Source organism: Pyxicephalus adspersus, chromosome 4 (assembly GCF_032062135.1).
Source record: "Pyxicephalus adspersus chromosome 4, UCB_Pads_2.0, whole genome shotgun sequence".
Taxonomy (NCBI): Eukaryota; Metazoa; Chordata; class Amphibia; order Anura; family Pyxicephalidae; genus Pyxicephalus; species Pyxicephalus adspersus.
Window position 1 is genome coordinate 58,268,368 of NC_092861.1, and position 17,992 is coordinate 58,286,359.

General features: G+C 36.9%; 1 protein-coding gene across 2 annotated transcripts in view; it reads left to right on the forward strand.

The window, feature by feature from the left end:
- Nucleotides 1–17,992, forward strand: part of LOC140328579 (solute carrier family 12 member 9-like) — a 115,986-nt gene that overhangs the window by 6,546 nt on the left and 91,448 nt on the right. The window contains exon 2 of one of the 2 annotated variants that reach the window (XM_072408305.1): nt 1,139–1,273. In XM_072408305.1, coding sequence (XP_072264406.1) covers nt 1,139–1,273 — 135 coding nt within the window. Of the gene's footprint in view, nt 1–1,138; nt 1,274–2,304; nt 3,850–17,992 lie in introns of those variants that run through there. The other variant, XM_072408306.1, reaches the window with a different exon arrangement.

The following is a 17,992-nucleotide window of genomic DNA, read 5'->3' on the forward strand; positions in this document are numbered from 1 at the left end:
TGCAGCAACAGGCACAGATTGACACCAAAACTCAGGAACTTAGTTTTGAAAATATGGACCATAGCTTGAGAGGGCACCTCTCGGTGACTTATTCCTTGCTTACTCTACTTTCTGTATCCTGGGTACCCCAGGATAATACATTTTGCAAATATTCACCACCAACGTTAATGAACAATGTTTGGTATTCTACAAATGTGCTGGAGTAGTAGGATCATAGACATTATAGCCAATATTTTCATAATAGGCACACAAAGACACCATAATATCATCAGGTTTACTTTAGATATGCAATCCATTTTAGTAAAATAAACATCATCTTCATTTTCTGTTATAATAAATCATTTGTAATCCAGTGCTTCTAAATCCGTTTCTAATAAAGAATATAAAGTATATGTGATCCATTGAGCCAACGTTTTACATTTAAAAACAGGTAATCAAAATAATAAATCAGAAAGTAATAAAGTCCAGTGATGTATAAATTCTTCCATATCTGGGGATGTAACCTGATTTTTTGGAGGGTTATAACCAATTATGTGCACAAAGTAGCAAATTGTAGCTATGTATCTAAAAATGGACACACGACACAAGTAGAAATCTTCAAATAACACACACAGCTGTAAGAAACAGCAGGAAAAGTTTGTCCGCCACTTAGAAACCCCATGCTGGCTCACTCCCCTATAGTGAGTCAGGTGCAAAAGTTGGAACAAGGTGCGTCCACACCACAGGCAAAAACACAGTTTGAAAGCAGAGATTCAGCTGCACTCACATGATATTCATGGAATGTAAAACCATTATTGTTCTCATCAGCAAAAGGAAAACACCTCCTTGGAGATAAGGAGGGGCAGGTAAGGGAACATTAGCATCAGTTCATAAATTCCTCCTCTGCCCCTCCCTGACTCAACAACTATACCTTCAGGTGAAACATGTCAGGGAGGAACTTTCATTTATTTATGTACAAGAAATCTGATACAAATACATTGGATTTGGCACTGTTAATATACTTCAATGACAAAACAACAAAAGTAGGCTCACCAAATAAACATACTGTGTGTGTTTCTTGTGTAGCAATGTAATATTTCTTCATGTTAAAGAATCCAATGATTAGGGCTTGATCATTTCAATGTCATTTCCCTTTCAGGATTTGTGGTTGGCCAGTCAGGACTCTACGAAACAGTGGGCATGCTGGTACTGTCATATTTTATCATCGGAATGACTGTCCTTTCAGTCTGTGCCATATCGACAAATGGAGCCCTGGATGCTGGCGGAGCTTACTGTATCCTTTATTAAAATCTACACCCAATATATAGCATTGTTAAAAAGACTTTAATTCTACTTGAACATAATAATACTGGAACGTGTAATCACATTGATGGTACAGTCACTGTAGTTATACCACAGTATGAGACTTAACACACTATTTTATTATTATTATTATTATTAAAAAGTATTTAGTTGGTGATTACCTTGTATGTGCATGCAGATTGTTCCCTCTATCAGTGAACACAGTTTATGTGACTTGACTGACCGCTCCTTTGGTATATACTGGAGGTTTGAGTATGTTGAAGAGAAATAAATCCACCTTTTTGCTATTATTTAGCATACGTGCACATTATAGCACTTTTACCTGTGACGGGTTCCTTATCTGCGCTGCAATGTTTTTTTTGTTTTTTTATCATGGCCTGGACTGCTTTTGAAGTATGTCACCATCTTCATTAGCCAGTGGAAATGACACAGTAGCTACTTCATCTTGGCACATAATTGCACAATCATGGTTCAGTTTACACGAAGGCCCCGATCTGAGGATCAATGGCAGAGACCATTTTATAGTCTCTACTTCCAGTAAAAAAAGGGGACTTTTTATTGGTAAACAGAATTTTGTCCTGCTCTAATTATTAAGCACATGTTAGAATAAAATTCCCAACTCAGACAATGGGCCTGATTTATTAAATCACCTCAAGGCTGGAGAGGATACACTTTCATTAGTGAAGTGTGGTGATCCAGTAAACCTGGAATGAGTCTAGGCCAGAATTGAAATAATTTGCTAACAAATAGCAAACAACTTTTAGTAAATCCTTTCCAGGTTTGCTGGATGACCCAGCTTCACTGATACACTGAAAGTGTATCCTCTCCAGTCTTGGAGAGCTTTAATAAATCAGGCCCAATATGCCTGTATTTGCCATAAAGATGAACAGAACTCTTTATCTCCCAAATGTAATGTTGCAATCATTTTCTCCTCTGAATAATGTCCTTTCTGCTCTGTTTTTATCTATAGCAATAATGGCTATAAGGTAATTATGTGATACTTGTGTCTATTTCTAGTAATTTATCTGCTATTTCATAGCGAACTAATGTTGCTGTGATATGTAATGATGAACTCTTATGTCCAGTAACCGGACATTTTACTTTCCCTGGACTCCCATGTACTGTCAGGTAGTCAGCTGTGAGACTAATTTGCAGAGAACGGTGAAATGGATGTATATCCTGAGGCTATGACTTATTTCACAGACTCATAGCCATGACTATTCACACAGATATCTTTAAACATTGAGCTATTATGAAAGATAGACCCTGCACTGCGCTCTTCTAGTAGAGAAGGTTTTAGTGTACATTAGTAGGGCCTAATCTAATTCTGGGTGTATTAATATTATTTGCCTGTTACTATGCCAAGTGTTCCTCAAACATAATAAACATTAGCAAGCTCTACAAGGTGTATTGGCGGCTCCTGAAGTCTAAGTTAGAAACAAATAATAGATTTCAGAAAATGTGCATTACAATTCAGTGGAATAGCCATGTGAATGCAAAAAGCTTTGAAAACCTTGAGGTGTTATACGTTTAATAGAACTGACTATATTGTGGTAGAACTTTAAAGTGATGAAAAGCTAGGCTGTTATTTGTCATCTTAGGACATTGCTTTAATTTAGGCCAATTGCCCTTGCAGCTACCATGGTGACCACTCATGTTCAATGAATTGTCCATAGTGTGCTAAAAGTATAGCTAACCTTTTTAAAAATACCCAACATATACAATGAGATTATAAAAGTCCTGTTTGCAGAGTACAGAACAAGACACAGATTTACTGTGCCAATACCAGTGATGCACCTAGGGAGCCTCAGTGATTTGAGGTCTGCCAATATATTGCAGGTTCACAGTAAAGTTACCCACGATGTTCAATAGTTTGCCATGGCGAATTGTTGAACAAACAATTGGAAATGATCACTGTTCACTCCTATGGTGGTGGTTCCATTCACTTCTTTCCTCCTTTCTCTATAGAACAGAATAGCGCTGTATGAACAGAGCTAATTTATCTGTCAATGTAACTATCAGGAAAAATAATTTCCAGCAACAGTGATCTTAGGTGTGTACATACCTTAAAGGATTTTCAGGAGAATAAAGTTTAGTAAAATGGTCATTCAAAAAAACAACACCAACTTGACAATACTTAGATCAAACATTAAGTTGTGGCAATGCATTGTTACAATATACAGTCAAAAACTAGGCCATCGTTACAATATGTAGACAACAAGTAGGTAATTACTACATCACAGGGGCAACAAATGGCCATTGTTACACTACCTGGACAACAAATAGCTTTTGTTAGTCTAGGTGGGTAACAAGCAGGTAGTTATTACAATATGTGGACAACAATTAGATAGGTGATCATTGAAATATGCATAAAATTGACATATGCAGTCCTTACAACCTGCAGGCTTTACAGAGAATTGTTATAGTATGTGGACAACAACAGGGATATCCAGAAATCCACACCTTGAAGTACCAGTTTCTTAGTGAGCTACAGGGGACTATTTCTCTATAAAAGAGCAATGCTGAGCGATGCATGCGGCAAGAGTGGTAGGTATTCAGTCCCTTCTTTGCTTTCCTTAAAATACTTTTATTACATGATCTCTTACAACCTTCTAAAAACCAAAGTATCAATATTTTCGTGCTCTGTTAACCTTTTCGTTAGCTCTTTCAGCAACAATTATCATTTCTTGAATATTATTATTATTAAAATAAACAGGATTTATTTAGCTCCAACATATTACGCAGCGCTGTACATTAAATAGGGGTTGCCAATGACAGACAAATACAGACAGTGATACAGGAGGAGAGGACCCTGCCCCGAAGAGCTTACAATCTAGGAGGTGGGGGAAGTACATGTTGAATTTGTTCTGTCCCTCCCTTTCATCAGAATGTCCCGGGACTGTTAATGCCTTTTTTTTTATAGCATTTTTTATAGTATTTTTTTTTTTTATAGTATTTTTTTTACTTTCTTGACTTTTCTGATGGCAGTTTTACCAACAACCTCCTCTGTCTGCACTGGTCACTTGGTGCTTTGAGGATTAAATTCAACTTGTCACGGGGTAATAATCATGCAACTATATTTCTTTGTTCCAAATCCCTCTGCACTGTAAACTACAAGCAATCTTTTCTGCTTTTCTACCTTGATACTGCCAAAGTTCCCAACTTGTTTTAGATTGTGCAAGGCCCTTACAATATTAATAAAAGCCAATGTATTCTGTCCTGTTCATAGCTGTACACTTAAACTTCTCTTTTCTGTTAAAGTCAGGCTCCCGGCAAAACTTTTTTATTTATTTTTTTTAGACCAGGGTAGAGATAGAATCCTTGCCATGCTTTTACTGGATAGAATTCCCCTTCGCTTCCTGCCATTTCTTTAATGGAGACAAAGACTGCAACAAAACACTGTAATAAAAAAAAATGGTTCAAACGTGTCGGGTTATTATAACTAAGTCTTTCTGATAATGTCATCAGTCTGCTGCATGCAAGAGGAAACATTTCCTTAATCTTCCCCTCTAGTAACGTTGTACTAAATCTCTACAAGTAAGCTCTGTGTAGGATGAAACATGTCTGTAAGTGAACGGTGGACACGTGTGCCTGTCTATGTTCGGAAGTTTGATCAAGAGTTACATAATCGATCTGAGGCTTATTGACGTTTCTGTGTGTTAATAAGTGGGGCAATCCTGCAGAGGCTTTTGGAGCAGGGACACTACTTTTCTGGATAGTGTTGTGATGTTGGCCTTACAGAGAATGTGGGCGCTACCAGAATCAGCAAGGAAATAATTAGGGATGAATGGTCTGTTTTAAGCTGAAAACAGCCTGTTTTGAATGATTAAATGATTAACAAGTACTGACATCTTCACCTGTTCTTCTTTCAGTTTTGGGATTTTTTGCCATTGTGATTGGCCAGGCTGAAATGATGTAACTCCTGGGCATGCAAACGAGAGTTCATTCATTCCCAGCACCCAGATGTAGCTCAGTGTACATTCTACAGAAGATTGTGAACAAGCAGGTACATTTGTTTTATTGCAGAAGAGACATCCTTTGTCATTTCTGCACTAAAAACCCTGCTTGCTTGCAATTTGTTTTACATTTTTAGGTATAGTTCTTTTTTTTAAAACAGCAGTAGAGACATTTGTTTTAATAAAAGCATGAGCTTTTTCCTGAATAAAATTAGTCTACTTAAAAAAAAATAGAGATGTATATAAAAATGTATTTCTCCTGTTTTCAGTTCTTCATAAATAGTCCCTAGAAGGTGTGATATTCAGAGTCATACTTTAGGATTGGCTGCAGAGTTGTAGTAAGTGATTGTGTACACTAGGTGGCAGTCTTCCCCTGTACAGTAATCATAGACCCCATAAACTTATATTTATGAGCCTTCTCCATCAGGAATACTGACTATCAGAGGATCTTGTAGCCTTTCATCAGTTTTTTTACTTTTTAGAATTTTATAGCAAGCTTTTTTACAAAGTAAAACTGCCAATTTTGTTCAATAAAGGATATGCGCCAGATGCACGCGACTGTGTCATGAGCCCGAAGGATTAATTGCTGGCAATATCTGTGATTTAAAACTGTTGATGTAGTTTCAGCCCCGCATGGATCCTCTGTGTTTGTTTTTCATAACACAGCAGCAGTAATTATTAAAAATAAATCCAATGTTCATGTAATACAGTCACAGGACGGACTAAGAATGTTTTTCCAGGATATATGATTTGGCAGCAGTATGAGAGATGAGCTACACTGTTCAAACAAGAAATAATGAGAGCAGGCAGATTTATACAAATTGGAGCAAGGGAAGTGATTGATACAACGGCTGGCCAATCAAAAAAATGATTTTCTCTAACCTGGGCTTAGAAAATTATAACAGGAATCTGACTGATTAGCAGCAAACACTGTTCACCCCATGGTTGCTGATGAGCAAAACCGACCATTTCATTTACACTTTTCCATTTTTTGTAAAAATTGTATCATTTTGTAAATTCTTTGGGAAAATGCATGGAGTGTCAATGATAAAGCAAAACTATTTTCAATTTATACAGTTGCAATATATTGAGGCAATATTTTAGGGTCAGGTGGGGTGGTAGAAATGACCTGGTGGCCTAATTAGTTTCCCCAGCCAATTCTACATCCAGGGCAAAGATTGACCACAATATTTAATACAAATTCATGGCCTCCTATTCACTTTATTACCACCATGTAGACAATACATGATTACAGCAATGATGTAAAAAGCAACACTGTCACTAACTTGTAGGTGAACGCACAAGAACATTAAGAGCTATGTTTTAAATTATTCCCTTATCAGTTTGTCTTGAAGTTTGCCAAACCGTTCGAATCCCTCTACACTTTGCGTTTCAGTGCATACTAAAACAGTGGGTCTAATTTTTTAAAGCTCTCCAAGACTGGATAAGATAGACTATAGTCGATGGGCCTGGGTAATCCAGCAAACATGGAACGGATTTCTTAAAAATAATTTGCTATTTGACAAACATTTTTATTTGTGGACCAAATCCATGCCAAGTTTGCTGGATCACCCAGGTTCTTCCATGATAGTCTATCTTCTCCAGTCTTGGAGAGATTTAATTAATCAGGCCCAGTTACTCATTCTGACACCTAGTGGCCAATTATTAAAAGTGCACTACAATCACATAGGTAAACACTATAAATTCTAACAAATTTAAAGGCAAATTTATATGGAATTGCCCTACGTATCTTGAAAAAGATCTGTAGTATCTAAACTTTTCACAAACACATACAATGTGCTTTTGAGCTTGTTAGAAACCTACAATGAATATGAATATTTTAGAGAAAGTCTGCTGCACCACTGCAAACAGCAGTCTTGGGGTTTTGGATGTCTATTTCACACTCATAATAGTCATCTTATGGGAAACTTGTTGTTGAAACAAATCATCTGACAAGGTCTCCTTAGTCCCAAGGACTAAATCCAATAAAACATTTTTAAGATAATCTCTTAGTTATTAGAAGTTTGCATTTGCGTCTTTAAACCTACAGCATGTACATCTGTTTAAAATGTAGATGTATGTATCAGTTGAATCGTGAACATGTTTCCTCTCTATGTATGTCTTTGTATGAATGCATACCTTTCTAAACCTTGATTCTGGTACCAATAATAACAGAGAACATGATGTAAATAATGGCAGGTGTAGCTGGCTACCTAAGAGGTAATCTGAGACTTACCTACATCTGGCCACGTGCATCATTTTTATAGTGCAATGAAACAATTCTAATGAGATGTTTGCACTGCAATCATCAAAACAACCGAATGCAGCTGCACGCAGCAGGAACGTTGTTTATAAGTTTCAAAAACCCTATAAGTAGCTATGGTGGGTTGTTTTGGCACCCTGGCTGAGTGCAGCCCATTTTTGGCTGGGTGCAGACTGTTTCCCAAATGGCCATTTACACCTGTGACTACAAACAACAATACAAACAAAACTTTGTTCACAGTAATGGTAAACAGTTTATTTTTAAACAGGTATAGTCATACTTTACAGGGAACCCGTAATATAATTGCTATGTCCACAGCTCATAGTACATTAGCATGGGGGTTCAGTTACAAGAATTCCTTACATTGCTGGCCAGTGGGAAGAATGTTTCCTTACAGATAGCCAAGAAAATCATTGGTGCCATTTAAACTGAGGGGGCAAAAACTGCTCATTGCTCCAGAAACCCCCAGCAACATCTGGAGGAACATTGGCTGAGAAACACTATATTAGAGAATACCATAAGCATACCATGAGGGAGTTGGGAAATAAATGTGATTTATACCTGTAGGTGTGCCAAATATTTATATTATCCAGTGAGCTAAATTGCTTTGCATTGTCTTGCCACTTAAAATACCAGGCTCCTCGCACCAGATTTATAAATCTAAAAGAACAGAAAAGAATATGTTTCCATTTGCAACCAGAATTGGCAGATAAAGGGTTTTCCAGCATTTCACCAGAAAATGTGAAGGAACCACTAAGTCTCTCGTTGTCATTAAAACAAATGAGAGTGGATAAAAAGTCATTTTTTGCAGGTGTTTAGCAGGTAGTGCAGTGCTAAGACACTACTGGTAGGCTTCTCCACCACTTCTATAGATGCTTGGGTTTTTAGGTGTTTGGAATATGCTTTATTGATGTTAGTAAGGAGGTACATACAAATGACGTTTTCACTTTGTATACCCATCCATTTCCTGTGCAACGCAACTGCAATGCTAGAACACTGATTCTATAATGTTTTTTAAGCATTTGCTGTAGCCTAGAAAATAAGATGGGTATCCAGTTAGTGGTAACCCCTATGCCTGATCATCTGGGTGAACAGGCCCTAATGCTAAGTTTATTATCGAAACGATGAACAGTTGTTATTGTTTCGGGCAAAAATCTGACATGTGTACAGCAGTCGCCCAAAGTCATTCATGGATCTGTCAGGACGGGTCTGGAACAGAGCAGCGCTGTGTGTACAGCACTCATTTCTTTATATGTCACTCTCTGTAGCTGCAAAGAATCTTGAAAGTTTGTTTCCAGCGAGGAAAATTGCAGGTGTGTAACCAGCCTTATCCTTGGAAATTGAGAATTGACCTTGGGCTGTTATCAGCAAATTGTTTTCCTTTTGCAGTTTTATATGAAAAAGAACCAGTTATTTGGTTAAACTTCAGCAGATTGCCCAAAAGAAAGTTTCTAAAATGTAACACGAAATAAATCTATGTATATACATATGTATATACAGTATATATATCTTGTATATTCAGACAAAATATATTTTTATCATTTAGCTGCTCACAGGGGGATCAGATAAATGAGTACAAATTAGTTATAAATCTCCAGAATGGCTTTGAAATTACAGGTTTAAAAAAATCCCACATTTGATCAGAGGGAATTATCTGTTCTCAAAGAATTTGCTAAACCCTTTGTACAGAAAAGCTTTAGCTGATTGCAATGCGCCATATAACGATGATACACCAAGCAATGGGTTAAACAGCTTTTTTTTTGGTAATCTGGATCCATTATTTTCATCCACATTACATGTTTGATAGAAAAACCCTGCACGAGCCAAGACAATGAGGTCCTTCATATCATATTCAGAGTACAGAAATGTGCAGAGGATTTATATCCACGATGCTCATTTTCCATTCTGCCTTTTAAGACGCACCCCAGAGGGAATGGAACAAAGGAGACCCGCAGCGTTAAAACTACACCATGCTCTGTACAATGGAACACAGAAAAGGGATTTTAGCCTTTCATTTTCCTTGAGTAGCACTGTGCTTGATACCATTATCCCTGAGTTTAAATTGAGCTGCCCACACATTTATAATGTGGAACGTGTATCAGTGATTATAGAGCTTCAGCGCATAAATGACCAGATACAGACTAAAGTGAATGTGCAACGGTATTACTGATTATGGAGCTTTATAGGAAATGTGACCAGTTAAAGACTGAGCAAAGTATTCAGAGGCATCTGTGATCAGAGAAGTATACATATACCGGAAGGGTACAGTATGCAAATATTACCCGGCACATTGCTTTGGAGGGCATGTGACCAGATTTTGGCTTGGGTATCAGTGGTTAGAAAAAAATTTGGGGGAAATGAATATTTCATTTATTCAGTGATTATATACAGACAATATACAGACTGATTTTTCATTGAGATATCTGCAATTATTGATCTTCAGGGAAGCAGTGACCAGATGTAGGTTGTTTGATGTATAGAGAGGTATCTAATACTAAAGTATTGGTGATAATGACAGGTCATTAAAACTGAGTTTTTCAACCAGGCTTCCTCAAGAGGTTTCTAGGGGGTCCCTTGAGCAGGGGTGTCAAACTCAAATACACGGAGGGCCGAAATAAAAAAACTCAGACCAAGTCAGACCAATTTAAAATGTATTTAAAAATAGGAAGTAATTCCTTTGAATTAAATATAAAACATTTTTATATGGAAACAAATAGATATTGCTTAACATGCAATCTGGAACAAGAAAATACTTGGCAATGCAATGTAAGCACTAATTGGCCCCTAGCTACAGTTCTTGAATAGATCTGAGTAAAGATGGCATGAATGCTAATAATCAATTGACACCAAATAATGAAGTGAATGTTACACATGTGTAAATATGTGCTCATATCTGATATCTTCAAAACTCTTGTTAGAAAAGAAAAAGAAATTTATTTACAAAAGAGACAGAAAAGAGTGACATCTCATTTGTATGGTTGCACACATTTCACACAAATGACTACCTTGTACTTTATTTTTTGTTTCCTGCAGATCTGAGTAATTTTATTTCTCCTGCTGTGAGCTAGGAATAGCGACCGGTCTCAGAAGAGAAACAGAAGACAAGTGATACTGGGACTTCAATTCCTAGCATTACTCGCGTCTATGGAACAGCCCAATGCAGAGCCGCATGGGCAGAGAGCTGTTCCATAGACGCCTGACGCCAGTGATTACTTGCCTCTATAGAACTCTGTGGACACGAGTGATGCCGTGAGTTGTTGGAGCGGCATCACTTGCAGAAGAAGGCATAGGCGGGCTTATCTACCCTTTTATGTAAAGTGAAAATTCTGAGTTTAGGTATGCTTTAACTTGGCAAGAAGTGTGGTATTTTAAAGCAGAATCCTTTCAACTCTGTGTGGCTCATACTATTGTTTGCGGTATTTAAATACTGTATAATAATACTATATGATCAGGGTTCCCAGTGAGCTACAGATAGAAATTGTTGGAAAAAAGAATATGGGAAGATATTTGCAGTTTAAATCAGGAAAGCAACTTAGGGTGACATCGATGCTCCTTTATATATATAGTGCAGTATGTAAAGCATAGGATGTATGCTACTGGCAGGATTTCCAGGTAACAAAGAAATAAAAAGCCTAAAATAAGAAAAAAGGTTACCACATTGATGGACTGGAAAGGTGCAGTATGTTAGATTTTTCGGGGGTTGGGATGCACTTAAGTATTTGAACATATAACAAGCATCTATGTGCACCAAACACCTCCCTTGGTAACAATCAAGATTAATCACGTTATAGTATATGTAACAAACATCCAATAAAGGTCAACGTTATCTGTATTATAGAATATAAATTTGTTGGTAAAAAGATACTATGCGTTTATTTGTACTGGATTGCAGAGTTGTGGGTGGTGTATACATGTAGTCCCTGGGTTACCTACGAGATAGGGACTGTAGGTTTGTTCTTAAGTTTTTGTATGTAAGTTGGAACAGGTACATTATTTTAATAATTGCAATTAGGACAGATGTTTGTCTCAACATATTATTAGGCAGCATGGTGTCAGTTACTGTATAAAATCCTCACTGTAAGTTAATCACAAACAAAGCAAAAAAAAAACTTTATGGACCCTAGACATTCATTAACTTCTGGAGCAAGCTGTGCTTTGATTCGCAAAAAGAAACAACTGCAGAGTTTGTCTTGGTCATTAAAGAGTTACAAGATGTTGCAAAAGAGCTTAGTCTCATCTGTATTTAACAAAAGACTTCTTCTGCAAGTCATGCGAACCTCCCTCCTCCCCCCATCAAGCTTCCGTTCTGCACACAAGAGTACAGGGAAGCCTTGTTTGTATCTAGGAAACGTCCGTATGTCGGATGTCCCTAACTCAGGGACTACCTGTACTGTACATGCCATCTTTATTTTTGTCACCTGCACTTAGTTAGAGGCTTTTCAATTTGAATGTGTTATACAGAAAACAAACGTATATCTTAAAAATTCTAAATGATTTTCTTTCGCATACCACTACTGACATAAAGAACTAAAACCCATTTTTGCTCACCTAAAGCCGCAGTCACTTGATGCTCTGGTCTTCTCTCTTCCTCTGTTACCTTATACCCAGGTTCATCCTCTTTCCTTCATGTTACTGCCTACATGACGTGAACATTTTCTTTTGGCTGTCCAGCAGCAGTGTATATTAGGTGGGGAGAAATAACTTACTGTGGCATTAGATGAAAGGAATGAGTGGGGACCATCCAGCACAGGTGCAGCATATGATCAGCAGTCCCAAAGACTGGAAAGTGGGGGAGACTTCTTGGGTGGCGATTTTGGGGAGTATATTCTCCTTAAAAACATTTGTAGATATGATAGATAAGGACAGGAGCTAGGGATAACGATGGTCAGCAGATTATTTACCCATGGAAAATAATCTTTATTAAGTACTAGGGTGGGCCTTGGAATCTTCCTAGAGTTTTTGCATGGGATAGGCATTTGGTCCAAGCATTACATTTCACCTGTTATGTAGATTTTACAAATTAGTCAGCTGGGTTCAGATTTCAGTATCACTAAGCCTCAATGTCAGTGACTCCCATAATGGTGCTGAATATACCTACCTATTCTGCTCCTGGATGTAGCTGTCTTTTGCATGGATACTGCTACCATCACCAAGAGCCTTCTCATCTTACAGTATGAATATAAATCTATGCATATACGGTCATTGGAAAACTTTTTTTTCAACATATTTGAACAGACAAACATAAATTCTTTATTCAAAGAGTGCCTACAGCTAGAAGTACTATTTCTGAATAAAAGACACATGAAATTGGCATGGTGTATTCATTTCCTTAGTATAAATGAATAAAAATGCAAGATTTTCACAACACCACCACTTCAAATCCATGAAATTAGAATTGAATGATCCGGATTGGGTGTTGATTAGAACTAGGAATATTTAGGTGGAATGTTTTATTTATTTAAAGCTCAGATATCTAAGGTCTGGTGTGCTCTTTGCTATTGATGTGTGTGGTATCATCATACTAATATCTCTGTAAAGCCCTCAGATAAAAAGGGACTTACACAGATTGCCAAATTTTGCTGGAGATTGCTATATTTAAAACAGAGGAAAATATTCTACAGTTGTATATGATTGATAATTTGCCCGGGACTGGCAGGACAAAGTGCTGTTAATGGTTGAATCAAACTTAGCATTGCTAGGCCACAGTAACAGTGGACAAAGCAAGGACATCACTTCAGGAAAAGAACCTCATAACAACTGTGAAGCACTGTGGTGGAAATGTCACGATTTAAAAATACATGACATCATGATATATTTGGAATACATTGCTGCTTCAGGGCCTAGGCAGCTTGCAGTCAACTAGAATATAGCATATAGAAATGTGCCTGATGAAAAAAAGAGCTCATTTGTCTGAAACTTAAAGTTACAGGACAAATAGATCTTTAACCTCCTTGCCGTTAAGCCCGACCTTCGTACGGGCAAAAAAAAATGGCTACGATGGTTAACCCCGAGTTTTTTCCCATCCTTACTTACCTGTAACTCTTTACACGATTAATTCCAGATTTGCTGGATCACCCAGGTTCACCCATGATAGTCTATCTTCACTAGTCTTGGAGAGGCAATAAATCATGCCTAATATTCCAAAACAGGCTAACCAATTCACCATGTAATGGCTCAGAAAAATGATTGAATAAATGTTAATTATGTCCCATTGAAACCTTGAGGGGAGCACGTCATGTAAGGAAACCCACAAACATTATGAAACTGAAGACATTTTGCATAGTTGAGCGATTAAAAAAATAATCAAGACCAGTAGGTATATTATACAAAACATGATCAGTGGGAAATGATTGAAAATTCATATCTGCTAAATGGGGCAATATCAGCCTTCTAGACCAAGGGTAAATTTACTATTTCACAATGCACCATTGCAAATTTTTTTTAATAGGCAAGTTTTCCTTTTATGCAAATTTGTCAACTTTATCTGAATGCATGATGCATTGATGAATAAAAATGTAATGTTTTTTCCATTCAACTATGTTGAAAAAAATCAATAATGCTCATGGAGTGTACTTACTTTTTCACAGAACTATAAGCATTTTATTTTTATTGTAATTCTTAATCCCTAAAGTGTCCAGTGTTTGTTTTTGTCTACCATTCACTTAGTTTAATAATGGACATTAATGATGCAAATAATTTGCGTGGTATTCTTTTCTATATTTACTTCTAACAGTAGGGAGCTATGTGCCTAGTTTGCCCAGGGCAGCATCTTTTCTTAAATTGGTGCTGGTATGTTGATGCGTTTTATGCAAAATAGCATATTTTCCTTCTAATTGTTGTCTAAGGAATTGTTTGTGAATGTATTATACATTTAAATGAACACACTGCAGTGACCAAAACTGTTACTGTGTATTTAGAGACAACCTTACATGGTTGATATTCCAACATTATTTTATATGGATTATAAAGACATTTGTCAGTAATGTGTACAGTGTTCACCATGAGCAAAAGAGAAAGCCTTTGCACAACGAATACATTTTCAGGCAAAACAGTGTTCAGATAATTTTTGGTATATATTTCTGGTTTGGTTTATATTTTAAAATTTGAAATCTTTCCCTTTTGGATTATCTGTACATAGGCAATAACATTAGGAACCGTGTATGCTTGCTCATTTAGGCCTTATAGATTTGTTATGTTATATAGAGTGTCTGTTTCTTTTAATGGAGTTGGTCATAAAAATGAATGAATTTATACTAGCAAACATTTGCATGTTTCATGAACAAGATGAATAGACAGTGAATAATAAGCCAAATGGCATTGTTTGCCAGGAGCAGTCTGTGGCCTTGGTAGTAAGGGCTGTTTGTTGCAAATAGCCAAAAGTACCTTCTGCTGCATGCTCTGCAGTTCTGCCTGCTACCTCTTCCATTGCATTTTGGCTGACCCCCATCTGTATCTTGGCTGACCATTTTTCTATTTTGACCTTTTTGCCCCCCTCCCATACATTCTCTTGCTCTTTCTATTATGGCTGACTCCCTCTTCATCCTAACTGACCCACCGCCAATCCTAGCTGACCTTTTCTCCTTTCTAGCCAACTACCTTTCAATTTTGGCTATCCCCCTCCCTCCTATCCTGCCTGCTACATTGTTACATGTCTGTCTGTCAACTTCCAATTCCAATCCAATTTCCAATTCTTCTCCATGGTAGTGCCTGATAAGTGCAAAACAAAACGACCATTACCACCCAATTACCACTAGCCATGTTGAGCAGCTGCCTCTTTATCTCTAAATCTAAAATAATTGTGAACAGAACATGTAATGTGAGAAATTAAAAATCAGCAAACATTTTGAAAGTTGCCTTACTGGCAAATTACCTATTAGAATTCAATCAGTAAAATGTGACTAACCGATTTGTTCTTGTTGAGTTTTTGAGTAAAAACTGAATTAACATGAATAATACGTTACTTTATCACTTTATTAAAGCTATAATTAGCTTCTTAAGTATAAATTGATGTTTAAAAGGAAAAGAGCTGAATGTAGGAGTTTCAAATATAGTTTTTGGTGTTTCATATATTAAATAAGAACAGGGCGGTAAAACAGGAATATGAGGAGCTGTGCAATTAGGGAGTATCATAGTGAGATGGTACAGGGTGCAGTTTCATAGTCATACCAAGGCTCATATATCGGAAAGAATTGTGTTGTATGATAGCCTGCAGGTCCAACTAATTTGGTAGTTTTAATTTTTTTTTTGCAAATGATGAGGACTACAATTCTTTCCCAAAATGCTATTTTCCTGGCCTTTATGACAATCCAATACGTTTGGTAGACTGTAAAAAGGATAGAGATATGGAGTTTTACTTCATCATGGCATAATCTGTTCTGTGCTTGTTCCAGGTCAGTGAATCACAAAGTAATAAAACCTTTTTCAGAGTGTGGTCAGCAATGACAACCTATTTTTTGTCAGTTTAGGTTTATTTTTACGGTGCACTTGAACAAGTAATTGATTTTCAGGTTCAAAATTCTTACACTGGTTACATGCATAGGACGTTTTTTCATTCAGATATAGCTGGACAGGACCAGGCCACTCCAATGCAATACATTCTTGTTCCCATCTATCTATTATTATAGTAACACCGACTTCTAAGCACCAGTATGTCCTATCCTGACAGCTTTATACTTCTTGCTGCCTTTTAGTTAGAGCCCATTCACACTGCCGGCCATTGATACAGTAGTGCCCTATACATTGCTGCTAAAAAATGTATCCACTGCAAAAACTTCATTAAGTTAAGAAAGCTGTTGACACAACTGAGGGACACTGAGATTCCTTTCATACTACATATGCTTTTCTCACCTTTTTTAAAACATAGGGGGACCCTTAAAATAACTTTCCAGACACAAAGAACTTATGTTTATAATTAATTTCATTGTAAGCCCATAGTACATAAGCATGATGATCATTGGGAAGAATTCTGGTTACAATGGTGGCCGGTGAAAACAATGCTGGTTACATTGGTGGCTAGTGGGAAGAATTCTGGTTACATTGGTGGCTAGTAGGAAGAATATCCAATTTCAGATAGATCATTGGTGTCAGTGGTTACTTTTTCAAAAGTCACAAATTGCCTATTACTAAAGAAAATCCTAGCAACCTCTGGAGGAACTCCTGGTTAACAAAGCTGGCTTAAATGGTGCATTATCTGACTTTGTCTGGCATCATAGTTGGCTTAGTGGTTAGCCCGCTGGCCTTTGCTGGGCTAGGTCCTGAGTTCCAATCCTGGCCTTGACACTCTCTGCAACGAGTATGTATGTTCTCCCCGTGTTTTTTGGGGGGTGTTCCCCGGGCATTCCGGCTTCCTCCCACAACCCAAAAACATGCAGTTAGAATATTTTGCTTTGCATCAGAAATGTCCTTAGACCATAGTAATGGCATATGACTATGATAGGGACAGTAGAGTTTGTAAGCGCTTTGTAAATACTATATAAATACAAGTTAATAATAAACCAGAGTTTGAATTTCTTTTTTTTTTGTTTCTGTTTTTCTTTGGTTTTGTTTTGTAGTCGCACAAATCAATGAAAGGATATAATTTTCCCTATTATATTTGTAGTGCTTTAAAATGTGAGGGAAAGATTGTTCCCTCTTGGAGAGTAGAACATTGTTACTGAATGATTTACTCCTAAAACAAAGACTATCAGCTTGAAGTAATTTCATGTCACTAATGGTTTTTTCACAAACAAAAACATCTATGCTTAAAGTGAACCTGTCATTCATTGCTCAATATGCATATGCTAAAATCAATGGCCTTGTTTATACAGGTTATACATGGTGTATATACATGGAGCTTCTTCTTCCAAAAATACAGAAAGCAGTACATTTGGCAATGTGTGGTGTACAAGGCAGAAAATGACTGTTTATATGGAAATTAGTACCTTAAGCCCTTTATGGGGTTACTTGAAATCAGAGTTTTATATAAAAACAGTAAATTCAAAGCACTACTACTAGTGACTAGGATAACCATTTTTGCATATTGATTGGAATCCAAGTTAGGCCTGGGATTAACATTATGTAGGCCAAAACTTCATTATGGAGTGGGAGAGGTATTGGTGCACATCCATTACTGATCCTTCCACTTTTTGTAATATCAGAGGTCCTTTTCTCTAACTGCTTCAAATTTCAGAATCATAGACATTTTAGATGTGTGCAGCCAGAATTGTAGACAAATCGATTTTTTTGTGGAATAAAATTTGAGTGTTTCAAGTCCTGTGCAACATAAAAATATAAAGTCTTGTTTATTCTATAGTTTCTCTGCATTCATTAATATATTATGTTTTAAGTATTTTATAGTCCTGTAATACTCTTCTATTATGCAACTTTTTTGCATATTTTTCAGGGGAAAAACATAATACTAAAAAGATTACACAACGGTCACTTTTTAAATGAAATTACCCGTTTATTATTTGACTGGCCATCTCAAAGATTA